Below are 15886 nucleotides of genomic sequence, written 5' to 3'. Positions count from 1 at the left end.
TTTGTTCCAGTAAACTTAAAATCAATGCTTTTTTCAAAGTGTAGGTATTACATACATTAAATTAAAATTTTTATTTTTATTATGTACAAAGCTCAAAAAAACAAACTTAAAAAAAATTACTTTGGTACACAATATATGTATTACTACTTTTATTCAGTAAATAACTTTCTTTGTATATACTATCTTACAATGTAGTAAATATAGTAATGTACTAAAATTGTGTTTTTTTTTGTCTTGTTTCAGATGGAAGATGAAGGTAATCATGGTAATGATGAAACAAGGTGCTTCATTCTATCAACACTAGCTGGTATGAATCGACCACGTGTACATTGTATTTTATGTGATGACGAAATGCTTGTCTTTGATCGATATCCATTAGTTGATGGTACATTCTTTTTAAGTCCTAGAAAACATAATCATTCTTGTATTGAGGTAAGTCTACAATTCTTTTTCATGCTTTTGTATTGTTCAAATTTATTCGATTACATTTAATGGGTATGTTTTTATTTGCCAATGACCCTGAGAGTGGCCTGGGAAATGTAGCAAGAGGAAGGCAAGACTAAAAACTAAACAGTCATGAGAGATTCTTGCAGTTTTAGTATTGACAAGTTCAATGACACAGAAGAATAGTGAATTGATTGCAAAAATAGTATTCGTCGAATTAACGAAAATAGTTTCAAACAGAAGTAGTAGTAATTCACTTGTCTGATTGGCTGTTATCCGATTGTTAGATAAAAATCTTTGATTTAGGCACTTTTTGATGAAAGGGAATTGAAACTCACAGTGCAGAGGTAAATCTGATGCCAAGATCAAGACTTGTATCACACCCTTTAATAAATCAAGACTATTGCAAAAGCTTTGCTGCAAGACCAACTCCAAGACCATATGTATAGAGCAAGAATAAGACCAACATTTAATGTGCAAGATTGTGACCTTCTGAATATGCTCCTAACCTTTTACCCTCTAATTTTACATATTTATTTTGTGGACATTCTAGAAGTCTACAATCACTCCAGCTTGAAATTAAAAACAACCATTCTTGATTATCGAAAATAACACAAAATCTAGGTAACAAACAGATACAACTAAATATTTATCATAAAAAAAAAAAAAAAAAGGTTGTACTCTCAACAACCGAGGTAAACGTGGAGGAAGGTATATAAAATCGTCTCATGTAATTATTTAATATTAATGTAAAATATCAACTATGATGTATTCAAGTTTATAATATGAGAAGGATAATAATGTAACAGAAATTACCTATGCATGCAGAATATTAACTAGAAAGGTAGAAGGTATATCTATCTTTACCAAAGACACATCAAGTCAAATATTATTAGTGACTATATTTTGAAGTGGCGTTTTTAGAAAGGTATGAGGAGAAATAGCATATTCTTAACCAAACTGGAAGATAGTGACATTATTACACAAATGAAATATCATAATATCACTGGGGCTGAAAGTACATGAGCATTCGAGAAACATTGGAATGAATGTTATGTTCACAAGATTATTATCACTATATCAAGTCAAAATAACTTGATTGCTTTCATGATTGCAAGTCGGAAAAATTTCGTTTGTTAATTCTTAAGTTAAACAAAAGTGTGTTGAAGTTTCTCGTGATTTTACTTACCTGAGGCCTTTAATTTATTGTATTTTAATTAACTTTTTTTATCTTTCGGGTATATTGAGATCAAACTGAGCACACATTGAAGTTATAAATAAATTACCTTTAAAATACAATTACTTATGTCAATAAAGTGTCTTGACTGTCCTTAGTTTTTTGGCGACTCAATTAGCTCAATTTGTCTTTTTGGTGTTTGTGTACTTAAAAAACGTGAGGGTGAATGGTAGGTTTTGTAGTTTTATAATATGTAGTTACCTCAATTTTTGCACTCCTTTAATAAATTTGGCTTTCAAACACTTGAAGCCATCATGCATCAAGCTACTTAGTTTTTAATTCACAAAATGGGAATCTAACAATTCCAAGAATCGTACTGATGAGGGACTCGGTCTATGAACGAGTTAAAGTAGCCAAACTTGGTATGTATAAATGAGCAGGAAAGAAGATACGCAACATCTTCCCTACTCTTGGCGTTCGTTTCAACGACTGACCGGCCGTGGTTTGTCTGCTTTTCAATTATTAGCTAATTATTTTTTCTTTCTTATATGGATCTTTAATCAATGTAGTAACTAAATTGATTTGAGGATATAAATTAATCTGTACATATTAAATGCTTTGTCCTGAATTACTGAATGACGGATCAACCCACAGCCTAAACCGCTGATCATAGAAATCTGACATTTAAAGGGAATGTTCTATGTATGACGTAGGCATCCGTTAAGGAAGAAATTCCGAAATTCGACTCCTAAGAGGGTGAAAAACGGGGGCAAAGTTTGTCTGGGACAACGTGATTCCTTGATCCAATCTACTTCAAATTTTACATAAAGATATTCTGTTAAATATCTTTAACAGAATACCCAGCAAAGCGTGTCATGCTATTGTAGAATATAATATAGGTACAAAGTACAATCCAAATCGGCAAATTTTTTTAATTCATACTGTATATTTTAGAAAAGAGAACGAGACACCTACATTTCTAACACCCAAAACCAAACCATAACTGAACATGTATATTAAAGTTTATACCATGGAACGCCTACATACTGGCACATAGAATTGACTGGCATTACATACTATGGTTTGCTAGCATTCGTGTGTCGTATGAGAACGTAAGGCAAACATAGAAAATTCCTTTAGTTCTGTGTGTATGTGTGAACTCCTACCAACTTCGAGTCGACTATCTCTATATCATATTATTATCATGCCAATCATTTGATTAATTAAAGATATTTCAACTTGAATTGAACATTTCAGATATGTACCGACGACGTAGTCAGTAGTGTGTAGCCATACATGCAGTTCGTAAACTTTCCTTAACGCAAGAAATTACATAAATTAAATTGTAATATTTTCTTTGTCCTCTTGATCAGATATTGTTGTAAAGTTTGCATCTAATTATGTAACAATATGCCAAGTAAATATTCACCACGGCTCTTTGGACGCACTTTTATATTTTGAACGAATTGCGTTTCGACTTCTATTAATTTCTCCAATGGCATATCTGGTGTTGTTCATTGAGTCTCGCTGAGTCACTGCGCCACTAGAAGAAAGCTATGAGCCCAAACGAAGGAAGTAAAATCCCTATAAAAAAATATAATAAATCCATACAGGGTGATCTCTTTCTGTAGAGCATTTTGATCAGGTGTGGAATTTTCTTCTTTCTTTTCCATCTCCCAATGACTTTGTATTTTTTTTTTTTTAAATTCAATAGGGCATCGTGTGTCGTGTAGAAATCTTCGAAAGGCTATAAGCTTGGCAAGAGTCATGACGTCAATTTTACTCCAAAATTAAATGTGTTACATTTGTAATGCTTTGTATTAGAAAATAAAATTTTGCGCCTGTGCTTTACCACACGAAGAATGTTTAGGGAACATCCATTAATTACGTGAGCTCAAAGGGCGGGGAGGGGGGTTCAGGAAAAAATCTACTAGGGGAGGCATAACCAAAAAATCTCACGTCAACTTTAAAAAAATATAAATTTTACAGATAATTTGGCTATTATTAACATTCATATTATTTACATATAAACTTCTGCATTTAGTAAAAATTTGTATATAAACTCATATTGAACAAAAAAATTTTCACGTAAATCTCACGTAAGGGGGATGGGGGAGCTCCCAACAAATCTCACTAAATCTCACCTAAGAGTGGAAGGGGGTTACATTGAATAAAATAATGCTTACGTAATTTATAGATGTCCCATTAAATTAAATATACCATTTACCAGATAGTACGATTGCTCAGAGCGATGGCCTGGGTTGCCATGGGCCGTGGGTTCGATAACCGCTGAGTTTGCATTTTCTTTATATGAAACATTGATATTTACATATTATATCAATCGTTATTTTCTTGTTTAATGTACAGTCATCCTAAATCCTAGAAAATATTTACTGATTAGCATTAAAAAATTTTCAGTAACTCTTCTAAATATGTTTCTTGAATATTATGTATAAACTCTGTACATATAGACACGTCTTATCTTACGTATTAATTAAATAATTTGTTTGTTTATTATGTATATCTATATGTATATATATATATATATATATATATATATATATATATATATATATATATACATATATATATATATATATATATATATATATATATATATATATATATATATAGATATATATATATAAAATTCATTAATTACATAAGCTTTAAAATTTATTACGATTATATGATTGACGATGTAAATTAAATTAAAATAGTTTTGGATAATATATGTTAGAAATATATGAATGTAGAATGTAGACTTAGAGACAAGTTTAACAGAAGTAAGTTGTAAACAATTTTAAAGTGTAATGAATATATTTATTTCTTAATTATTTATTTCTCGATTTGATAGATGTGATATACGCGATCGTCCTTACAAACAGAATTTATAAAGATAAATTATTTTCGTAATTAAATTAAATTAAAAATGTTAAAGATTTTTTTTTTCGATTGCAATGGGATTTATAGTTTGCCAAGCGGTTACTGGTAAGCGTAAGAAATAAAATGCTATGGTCAATCTACCTATGCGTTGCTGGCATCTACTTCTGTCTAAAAATGAAATCAGCAGTAAGACAATAAATTAAATTAAAAAAACTTGTAGCGCAGGAGTTGCGTTAGCTAGGCGAATTCTCTCAGATTTGGTATTTTAAGTTTTCCAAGAATTTTTATTTCAAAAACTAAGCTTATAGAGAAAAAAACTATTTTTATTATTTATTACAAATCGGAAATTATGAAAAAATGACTTCATGTACTTAAAAATAAAAGCAAAGAGTTAATTATAGAACACTAACTGTGCTGTACTGGGCCACATTCCCACTTTCACTCCATCCCCCCATATCCCCTTACGTAGGGGTTACAGTTTTGTAATGTACAAGTCATGCTCTTTTATTTGATACCCCACTTGGGCATATTTGAAAATATTCGATTATTCATCCCCACTTTCTCGCTCCACCTTTCCACCCCCGAAAGTTAAAAATAGATAAAAACAATCCTTGAAGCTGGTTGAATATTTCGTAAATATTTGAGCTTAATCGATGCACAACTTTTAGATTTTTGAAACACGTCTCTTTCAATCTCTATTTCAAACTTTGTCTACTATATTATGCATGTATTATACATAAAAACCTTCCTCTTGAATCACTCTATCTATTTGAAAAAACCGCATCAAAAACCGTTGCGTAGCTTTAACAATCTAAGCATACATAAGGATTAGGGACAGAGAGACGGAAGCGAATTATTTTTATACTATAATATTGATGTAGCAATTTCAATTCTCTTAGTATATAAAGTACTACTATTCTTGGGATGATAGTGCATAAAGGCGTTATTTTTATAATTAGAATGACCAAATAAGATCTTCGTATGCAAAAATACAATTTGAAAAAATTTCAGTTATGTCTCTTATACAATGAGTGACACATTTATGATAAAAGTTTTTATAATATAGACATTTCCCAGGACATATTTCTTGTCTTGTTACACAACCGTACAATAATATAACCTTAAATACTGCATATTTATTTCTAAATTACCGTAAATTTAATGATAAATTTGTTTGATTTCAGGTTCAACAAGATATGCGTACATTATATTTGGGTGCCGTTTGTATGAGTTGCCTCGAAGCCAAAGATACTTCACGTGCCATATATTGTTGTAAATGTGGTACTCAATGGAAAGGTTCTTCATTAGTGCTTGGTACATGTTATTCGTATGACATCTTTGCCGCAATGCCATGTTGTATAGATAGATTTAATGTAAGTATCAATATTTCTAATAAAGAATGTTTCTTTTTAGATACACTTTCTGCATTTGTTGTAACTTCACTTCAGAGCGTTGAGTGCGAGACAAGAGATAGATAGGATAGAACTGCCACTCTTGGTGTAGACAGTGTATCTAAAAAGGACTTATAAATAGAAATTATTTTAATCCCAAAGCAAAATATTATCGATTATTATTAAAAGTTGTATAAGAATTTTTATGTTTGGTAGCCTTTTATGCCGTAAATGTGAGTGTGTAAAAAAAATATCATTTCGAGCCAAAAATAACCCATTTATATTTCTGAGCAGATATTTTACAGATTCTGTCTTTCCAGATTTAGACCATGGAACAGAAAGAGTGCTATGTTTCGTGAGTGACTTCCTTTTCGCGAATATACCAAACTTCTCTCTACGACTTTTTGCGAAAGCGCTTTGTTCTCAAATGAGCACGATGACGTCATACTTAAGTTATCTGTCTGAAGAAACACAGCAGGGAATTTGTCGAGCACTATGGCCACTTGATGACATTAATAATTATTTAACAATTCAGGAAAAATGAACTTCGTATGTATTGAAAGACAAAGATATAATTATTAATATTATCAACTGGTCATAGTGTTCGACAAATTTCTTGCTGCGGTTTTCCGTTGACCCATAGCTTAAATATGATGTCATCGGCTCATTTGAGAACGCAGTGCTCTCGAAAATAGCCGTAGAAAGAAGTTTAGTAGACGCCAAAAGGAAGCTTATCACGAAATTTCAAGTATGTATTAATCATTTTACAGAGCACCTTTTCTGTCCCACGGTCTAATTTCTATAATCCCAAAGCACTATAAAACCGAAATTGTGAAATATTTAAGTAAGTGCATCACTGTTAAAATACAATCTCCGGGGAAAAAAAGGTATTTTCCAAAAAAAGTTCATTTTTTTACTCATTCCATATGAATGAAATTGGCTTTCCATGTAATTTCAAAATAAATTTCATTTTAAATTATGTAAGTTTACTTACTAAGAAACTATTCATTTATTTTTCAAATTTTGAAAAATAAATACTGATGACGCAAGGGAAAACTTGATTTTCTTTTTCTATTGTCTACTTTTTCATTCGCGTAGCAAAAATTTCTGTTAGAGCTTGTTTAAAATCGATCAAATGAAAAAAGTATTTATAACTGGTTAGGATTATGATATAAACTTTGTTTGAATTTTGAAATTTCATACAAAAATATTTGTGTCCAGTAGTTTATTTTAAATTCTAGTCAATTTATTTCTATTTTCAGCAATAAATAAATCAAAATATATATAATTCAGATTTATGGCTGCTTTTATCCAAACTATTTAATACACATGTAAATATGTGTATATGTGTATAATTTAGATATATTTTGTTGAAATGGCAGTAAACGAATGATTGAAATGAGGGTGAAATTGTTCATAAATGAATTGTTGAACAGCCAAGCTACTCCACTCCACAATCTGCATGCACTCCACTTTAAAATGGTCACTAAAAACATTATATTTCCTCTGAACAATGAACAAATACATATGTTAACATATAAATGTATACATTTTAGTCACTTTAATTGACAACAAACATAAAATCATGTTTTATTTTTAAATATACAATGTGATTACTGGATAATTGGAAGAATTTTCTTCCTGGAATTTATTAACTTCCCAGAGAAAGTTAATGTAATGGGGTCGGTTTTGAAAATCTTCAGTTTTACATATTTCGGCGGTTTCAAGCCCGCAATATCCGAATCAAACCTTTTCAATGGTATATTCGTGTGTGTTTGTGTATGTATGTGCTTATGTTCGTTCGGATTCTTTCGCCTTTTTTTCTAAAGCTTATTCTATATTAATTTAATGCAGTCTGCCGTCTTATCTCCTGGCTGGAGATCGGTGAAGCTTAATAAAACTCAATAAAGCGTTTTATGAAAATGATGTCGTATATACGGATTAAAGTGCACATCTTACCAAAGATACAATTATAAGGGACTGTTCTTTAAGGTGTTTCGATACCAAAACAGAAGTGTAGCCAAAAAACTGAAATTTTGTATATCAATTAATGAGTAATGCGTCTTCTATATAAATTGATTCTCTGTTCGGTTTACGATAAACTAAGATTTACCGACTAAGATTATATATAAACTAAGATTTTAAGATTTAAGATTTAAGACCTTAAGCTGACAATCCTAAGGTTATTTTTCAATGGACAATTAGGAGAAAATAGATCAATATTTTTTACCATATTAAACCTTCTCTTAAAATAGTCCAGTAAAGTGGGGTGAGAGTATAGGTTTATTGAAAATACAGTTGCATTCACATAGTCAATTTTTCACTAAACAGTTTGTAAATGAATTGAATTCGTATATTTCGAATACATATGTGAAGTATACATATATTAAAGCAATTTATGTACCTACTACGTTTCAATACGTACTACATAGTTCATAGTACATACATATTCAATGCTGACAAATGCAGGGACGCGTAAATTACGCAGAACTACTACAACATGAATTAAATATATGTGCAAATAATATTCGTAATAGTATGTATGTAGAGTATTGTAGGTCTGCATTTGATTTGGTTTGATCATTGTATCATAAAATATGTACACAAAATGTTTCCATTTGTATTAATTGTGAGGGAAATTTTATATAGAAAAACTTTAATATATGTGTATTTCCATACGTAATTTCATTAGTTCGAATTTGGAATATTTTATAGTTTCTAATAATGGATTTTCGATTATTAAATTTTTGGCGAATGTGAATAATTTCTCTGATCATTCTGCTTAATGGGAACTTTTCCGTAAAATGTCCCTTGCATTCTTCATCACAATTTGGAACCTTTTTCCACTTCTAGATTCATAATCTGCCATTTTTTTGTTTGATTTTTATTAACCCTCCAACTAAAAAAAGGGGTGTTATAATGTTGACCGCTATGTGTGTCTGTCTGTGGTATCGTAACGCCTGAACGCATGAACCGATTTTAATTATTTTCGTATCATTTGAAAGATAATTTAACGAAGAGTGTTCTTAGCTATGTTTCAAGTGCGAGCTTAGGGTTTCGAACCCGAAAAAATAAAAATTGGCGATGATCTTCAAAATCGATTCAGTTTGGAAACTCATGACAGTCTAGTTCTACCATGGGCATGACATATAATTTTAATATATAAATAATTACTATGGAAATGAATGGTAAAATAAACCTGGCTCAATTCATTTCGAAAAGTGAAATGGTAAAATAATTAGGTGATTCAAAACAATAAAAAAAAGAACAAAGTCCACTCGAATATTTTAATTAAAATTAAAATACTTCCAAAAATTGTCTTCACTTGTCCATCACTTTGATATTGATTTAAGAAGGAGTGATATAAGTTTAAAGTGTTTATTTGAGCGTCTGTGTGTTTCTCAGTGGCATCGTAGCCCCTAAACGGCCGAACCGACTTAATTGAGAACATTTTATAGATAAGTTTCCAAAAATCGGTTTACAAGGAATAAATCGCATTTGTCGGGTATTTTTTAAAAATTTTGTAAATTTTACTTGTCATCTTTACACCTGCGTGTAGAGATTAATTAATTGTACATATAAAGTATTGTATATAAAGCATACATTAGTTCAGACAAAACACGAATACTCGGGACATCCTTTGTTAAAAATAACGGATTTCGATTTCAACACATTTTAATTTTGACCATGTGTGCTTTGGGAATAACTGTCTTATTCGTGTAAACATTTCGCCGATCATTTTAATGTAGGTTGTAATGCCTATAGTTCTTTAAAATCAGCGACTTACGTGTTAACACTTATATGTTATTGGTCTTAATGTTTAAATAACGCTAGTCATTTTCGCTGGAAAACATGCTGTTGTAGCCTTTAACGTTTTTAAGATGAGTATAAAAACAAGAAACAATTAACTAAAGATTATCAGATAATGAAAAAATTTTCTTATTTTCTCACATCATTCTGTGAGTGAACACTGGCACGAACTTCTAGTAGTCGTTGATTCAATTATAGCCTAGGCTTGCCTTCATTTGCCTGTATTTTTTGTCAACATTGTAAATCTGCCTGAAATCTTACTTTACCAACCCATATAACGAGATGAATCTCTCATATCGAAAGAAAATCATAATTTTGTCCAGATAATATTTCATATGCAATAAAATGAAAACTATTGAGCTGCTTGAGTAGAGGACAAGCTCACTCACTAATTATCGATATGAATATTTTAGTAATGTTTCAAAAACTATAGTATGAGTTTAATTTCAATAATTTCACACATGAAACAAATTTTAATGTATAAAATAAATATCCGTACCAATTTTAATTAAAATTTATTTGAATACTAAATAATAATATTTTCAAATTAAAATTAACGCTGCCAACCTTCTACCATTGTGCATTTAAATAATATTCCACCATATTTTTTTGTTTGGTGGTCAAATGTGTTCTCATCAGACATGTGGCTTTGGATTATTAAATAGACATATATATAGGATTTGCTTTTTCATTCGTATGAATAAACACACAAACAAACACACACACAGTTAGTTGACGATGATATAAAATCATAAATCTGACGGAAACTTGTGTTTCAACAACAAACGCAAAACTTTCAATTTCAATGCGGTCGAATGCGTTTTTACGCTTGTTCAAATGACAAAGTTATGTGTCTATTCATGTCTGTGTCCGATCTTGTCACTACAGATGGTGATAATAACAAAACGACCATTGTAAGACAATATTGTTGACATTTTCTTTTGTATGGGCGACATCAGTATGGTGGTTCCCACTGCCTAATCATATATCAAACATATGTAACATAATACATAACCTCATATTTTTGACAGCTTTTTTTTTAAAGGCTATAAATATAAAAATTTATGGTTGTTCTTTTTTTCCCGTGTTTCGTAACATCAATATTTTATATTTTCATGTTATTGGTTGGCTATTTTATGTCATTTCTTTTTGTCAAATTACCATTGTAATATGTCGACAGTATTTATAGTTTTGACATTATTGTGTCCATTTAGAATCATTATTACATATATATTGTTTCTTAATAGATTTGTTTTGAAAAAGGGAAATTTGAAACGACAAAGTTTCGTTGTTGATTTAAATAATTGTTTTTCTTTTTTTTTTAAATTTTGACCTATGCACTTTCTTCTCCAAATATGCATTTCGCTTTCCACTCTTATCATAACAATCAATGCACTTCTATTTTAATTCAAATTCTTTTTATACCAACTACTAAAAGGTTGTGAGTTATTTTTGATGACAGGACCATAATAATTAAAAATGATGCTCAAAATTGTTAGGTACGAAATTCTTCAAAGATCAAAGTGAATAATTGCGTTACAGAGAATAGTGCTTCTATAGTCTCTAAAAAATAGTACATATTGATAACTCGCAAATCGCCAACTGGCGATAATAATTCGTACTAATTAAAATCAGAAGAAGACCCGAATTCAGTAGTTTCAATTTCGAATACCAGATGGCAATACTTGTACTTACCATTTTTTTAAGGCCAATAAAAATATTCAAATTCAAATCAGATAAATCCCGCCAACTGGTGATAAAAATTTGTACTATTGAACAGGAAGTGAACTGCTTTTTCAGTAGTTCCAATTTAGACCACCTGATTACTTACCATTTATCAATATGCAACAGTGTTGTTTTATAACCAAAACAACCGAATTTAGTAGATAAGTACAAAGCTAACTCACGATAATTATGGATAATAAACTCGTACAATGGTGAACAAAATGGAGGATAAATGACTTCAAGGAAAGTGAGGACTATAACACGGTTGTCTTTGCTTTTAAAGTTGAAATTGTCCAACAAAACGGGCGGGTATCTCCCAGTATATCATAAATAAAGGTCATCAAACATAGATAAAATCGATAAAAATATATTAATTTAGTAATATATATATATATATAATATTAAATAACATTAGCTAATTTTTGTTGTACCAATTGCTATTAATATATTTATTTATTTTTTTGTTTCAGTGCAATAATTGCTTTCAACCACTACTATCATACAACCAACGTTTAAATTACTTCAGTGATTATAGTCGATTAACAAATTGTCCACATTGCAAAACACCTGATTATCATTTTGTGAAACCATTGGCATACTGGTACACCCGCGAACAAATACAGCTCTATAGGCAGTGGCCATAACCCATCCGCCAACTAGGCGCATCATTTAGCAAAGCGATACCACAGCCGCCTAACCTTAATACTAAGTTAAATACTAATAATTATACAAAAAAATTACGATCCTCAATTGCTGTCCCACCGTCATCGTCCCTTACGATAAATACAGTTCCAATTACCCCAACACTTCCACGTCCCCGACCACAAGTACCAATGCCTGCACAACCACCATTGTTAGACATTGCTGCTAGGTCATCCTTTATCCAACCTCCGGTGATTGATATGTGGTCAGATTTGGCACGACGCCTAGACCAACATAGCACAAATTCAGCATCGAAAAATGTTGATGGATTATTCCTAGAAGATTTACGAAAAATGTGTTTGGAGGAATCAACACGAACATCTCCATGTTCTTCGTTGTTCGAACCATCATTAACATCACATCGTGCTACGTCATCATCTTCGATGAATGGTGGCGCTAGTAGTTCATCAGGACTACCAACTTCAACAACGCGACTAAATTCAAGTCAAAATCAACTAAATTTATTAACTTTATCAACATCTATGAATAATTCACGCTTGAAAACATCACCAAATCAACAACCTCAACAACATCAGCCCCATCTCCAACAACAGCAAGTTATCGAAGACACCAACCAGGGTTTATTATGGCAACAATTAGCAGGTTTGTCATTAGAGGATATTTTACCGTATAATCGTTTAAAAACGAGGTAAATTCATTAATTTTTTGTATAATTAATTTTATAAAACAAAATGAACTTAATATTATAGGTGGCCGTGTTTATTTTAAATAAAATTTTTCATGCATGTCTGAAATTAGTAACACCAATTTTTATTATTTTTTATAAAAAAAAGTTATTCAATTATGTGCTGCATTTAAAAAAGAATTAGGTTTAAGAATATGGTAAAAACCATTATTGTCATTGTGTCCAGGTTGTGCTATTAAAATCCAACGTCTGCTATAAAAAATTCCTTTGTGCTGTAATGTGCTTTCATGGAGAACAATCAAATAATTTTAAATATGACTTTTAAAATTAATTCTGGTGTCGTTTTGTTGGTTGGAAGTTTTTCAGAGAAAACAAAAATTATTATAATGTTTTCGTATTGGCATAAGTTAACAAGAAGGGATTGATGTTTTTAATTGTTCCATGAACTTATTATGTTTAAATTGTGGAAGAAAAGTGCACAAGGACAGGCACAAAAATTTTAAAAAAATAAAAATTGTGATGCTAAGTTCAGACACGTATTTTTCATATATCATTAATTTTTTTTAAGTAAATAATTTGATAAAAAATTTAGTTACATTTAATTATAATTTTATTAGTTGTTGTAATTTTTGCATTTTTAATGACTGTTGGATAATTTCCATTATGATTATATTATAATTAATTACCTAATTAAATGCTTTTCTGTTCTATAAAGTAATTTATTATGTTTTTTTTTTTTTAAATTTTTTTTCATCCATTTTTCATATTCATTTTTTCATATTGGCTTTGCTATAATTCTCAACAAAAATAAATGATGCGTCCTAGTATAGGCGTATAACCGTTCCAAGAACGAAATTAAAATTTTTTTTTTTCATAATTTTAGATATTTTGATAAAAAATTAAATTAGTGAAAAATAAACTTAAGAATTTTAGATACTTTAGATGTTGGAAAGAATGGAAAATTTTTTATACGCTGCTTTAATTTTGTTTTTTTTTTCGTACGACGAAATTTGTGAGAAGAATTTTTGTACTATCAAAAAAAAAAAAAGAATATTATTAATTAATTAAAAAATAATTAAATTTAGGTGTGTTAGGATTTAGATGTTTTATTAATATTTAAAAAGAAATATTTATAATAAATAAGTTTTCAAGTCATTAACGAGAGATTTTCCCCAAAATTATTTGAGGTTTTAATAAAAAAAAATCTCTCAAGATTTGCTGTGTCCCCCAATAATTGTAGTTGATGAGTTTTTAATTTGTAATAAGAATATTAAAAGTTTTTTTTTTTTGTGAAAATGATGCTTGCGATATAATTCTGCACTGGTACAAATCAAATGGAATCGGTGCTTTATTTAGGAATATTTGCATCAAGCTCCACAATTTTTTTTAAAATTAAAAATAAATATATATTAAAATATCATATTAAAATATGCCTAAATAAATTTTTGTGTAAGGAATTTTTTTACATTGGAATAAATGTTTTATGTTGTTCCTAAAATAATTTTGAAATACAGTTTCATTTGAAGAAAAATAAATCTCAAGGCTAAACAGAGTATAATAAAAACAGGTTCTTTGTATTAGGGTGATATATCTGCGTTTACTGTAGAAATATTTCAGAGGTACAAACAACAGGCATTCATAGAGTCTGATTAAAACCAATCTGTTACTTAGCAATCAATAAGTATCTAACCTCAAATCACATAAATGTGTTACGCATTTATACGTTGATGTAGCCCTAAACATAAAAGAATAGATATAATTTCATTCTTAAAAACGCCAAATTATTTAACTTAGTAATTAAAAAAACACTTTTTCTATGAATTAATATTACTTAGGAATTTTTACGTGTTTCACTTTTAGTAATGTAAATTAATCGATATAAACACAAAATTCATTGTAAATTATCATTAACATTCGTAAAAATCATCAATTTTTATCTTAATTTATATTCATCATTCATTATCAAAATATGCAAAGGAAAAACCGAAGTGGTTATGCTAGAAAAACAAAAATTTCCTTTGTATATGTTTTTGAGTTTTGTAAAAAAAATCATCGTCTTTATTCACAACCAATTTTACACTACCAACGGCCTCGTTTCACGTAATGACAAATCAAATTTTTCAAGAATCATTACTGGAAAAATTCAAATGAACTATATTTATGAATGAATGAGAGGTTATGAGTGCTTGTTAGAATAAGTTTTTTTAGTTTCATTTTTTGTTTTTATTTTTAATTTTTAAATAAATGTATTTTACATAATCAATGTGATTCTAAGATTTAACTTAAAATAATCTTCAGGGAAAGGTGATGAAATAATTATTTTAGCTTGTACCTAGCGAATCATACGATAAATATTACGATTTGACTATGATCGGTCTGAAATCGCTAACTATCGTATTCGCAACTCAAAATGCTTTTGGAAGTCATTTAAAAGTAAACTATATCAAACCGGCTTTTATCGATCATCGATAATTTCCTCGGTCAATGATTCTCCGGCATTCGAAAAAAAAAACACATAGAAGGAATTGTGTTAATTTGTTCTCAGTCGTTAATTATAATTAATTTTTGTTCTAGATTCAGATGTTAATTTTATTGAAATAAATTTATATTTTAAAATTAAAAAATGCCACTTTCGTTATTTTTCCGTTTTCCGCAAACCATTCGGAAAATTTAATGTAAGTTTTTAATGTACTTAGTTTTGCTTCAACATAAATCGGACAATCTCCATTTTTTAAAAGCAATTTTTAAAATAGCTTTTTTTTTATAAAATTATTAATAATGTTAAAAAAATGACCGTTATCCGAAAAATACGCCTTTTTATTATCAATTTTGATGTACAAACAAAACAAAAAAAAATATCCCATGTTAAAGCTCTGGAACTAGTTAAAAAATCAAAAAAATTTTGTTACTTGCATTTTTGCAAACACAGTACAACAAATGTTTTGATCGTTCGTTAATAAAAAAATAATAAACCTTAAATAAATACAAAAATATTTACTCAAACTACAAATAAAATTGCTTAGGTACAATTAGAAAGTAGAAAGTCACTACATGTTTATAGTACAGGTTTTTAATTTCTTGTTCTAAATAATTATTGCAAATTTT

The 15886-nt window shown here is 29.4% G+C and overlaps 1 protein-coding gene across 3 annotated transcripts in view; it reads left to right on the top strand.

Moving 5' to 3' along the window:
• LOC123290873 (headcase protein-like) overlaps positions 1-12080 on the top strand; it is a 415650-nt gene extending 403570 nt beyond the window's left edge. For all 3 annotated transcript variants that reach the window (XM_044871225.1, XM_044871224.1, XM_044871226.1), the window contains exons 3-5: positions 244-432; positions 5692-5880; positions 11904-12080. In XM_044871225.1, coding sequence (XP_044727160.1) covers positions 244-432; positions 5692-5880; positions 11904-12077 — 552 coding nt within the window. In that variant the 3' untranslated portion in view covers positions 12078-12080. The remainder of the gene's footprint in view (positions 1-243; positions 433-5691; positions 5881-11903) is intronic.
• The last annotated feature ends 3806 nt before the right edge of the window (positions 12081-15886 follow it).

This window comes from Chrysoperla carnea, chromosome 1, assembly GCF_905475395.1.
Source record: "Chrysoperla carnea chromosome 1, inChrCarn1.1, whole genome shotgun sequence".
Taxonomy (NCBI): Eukaryota; Metazoa; Arthropoda; class Insecta; order Neuroptera; family Chrysopidae; genus Chrysoperla; species Chrysoperla carnea.
The sequence above is the reverse complement of the archived record's forward strand: the minus strand, read 5'-3'. Positions and strand labels throughout refer to the sequence as shown.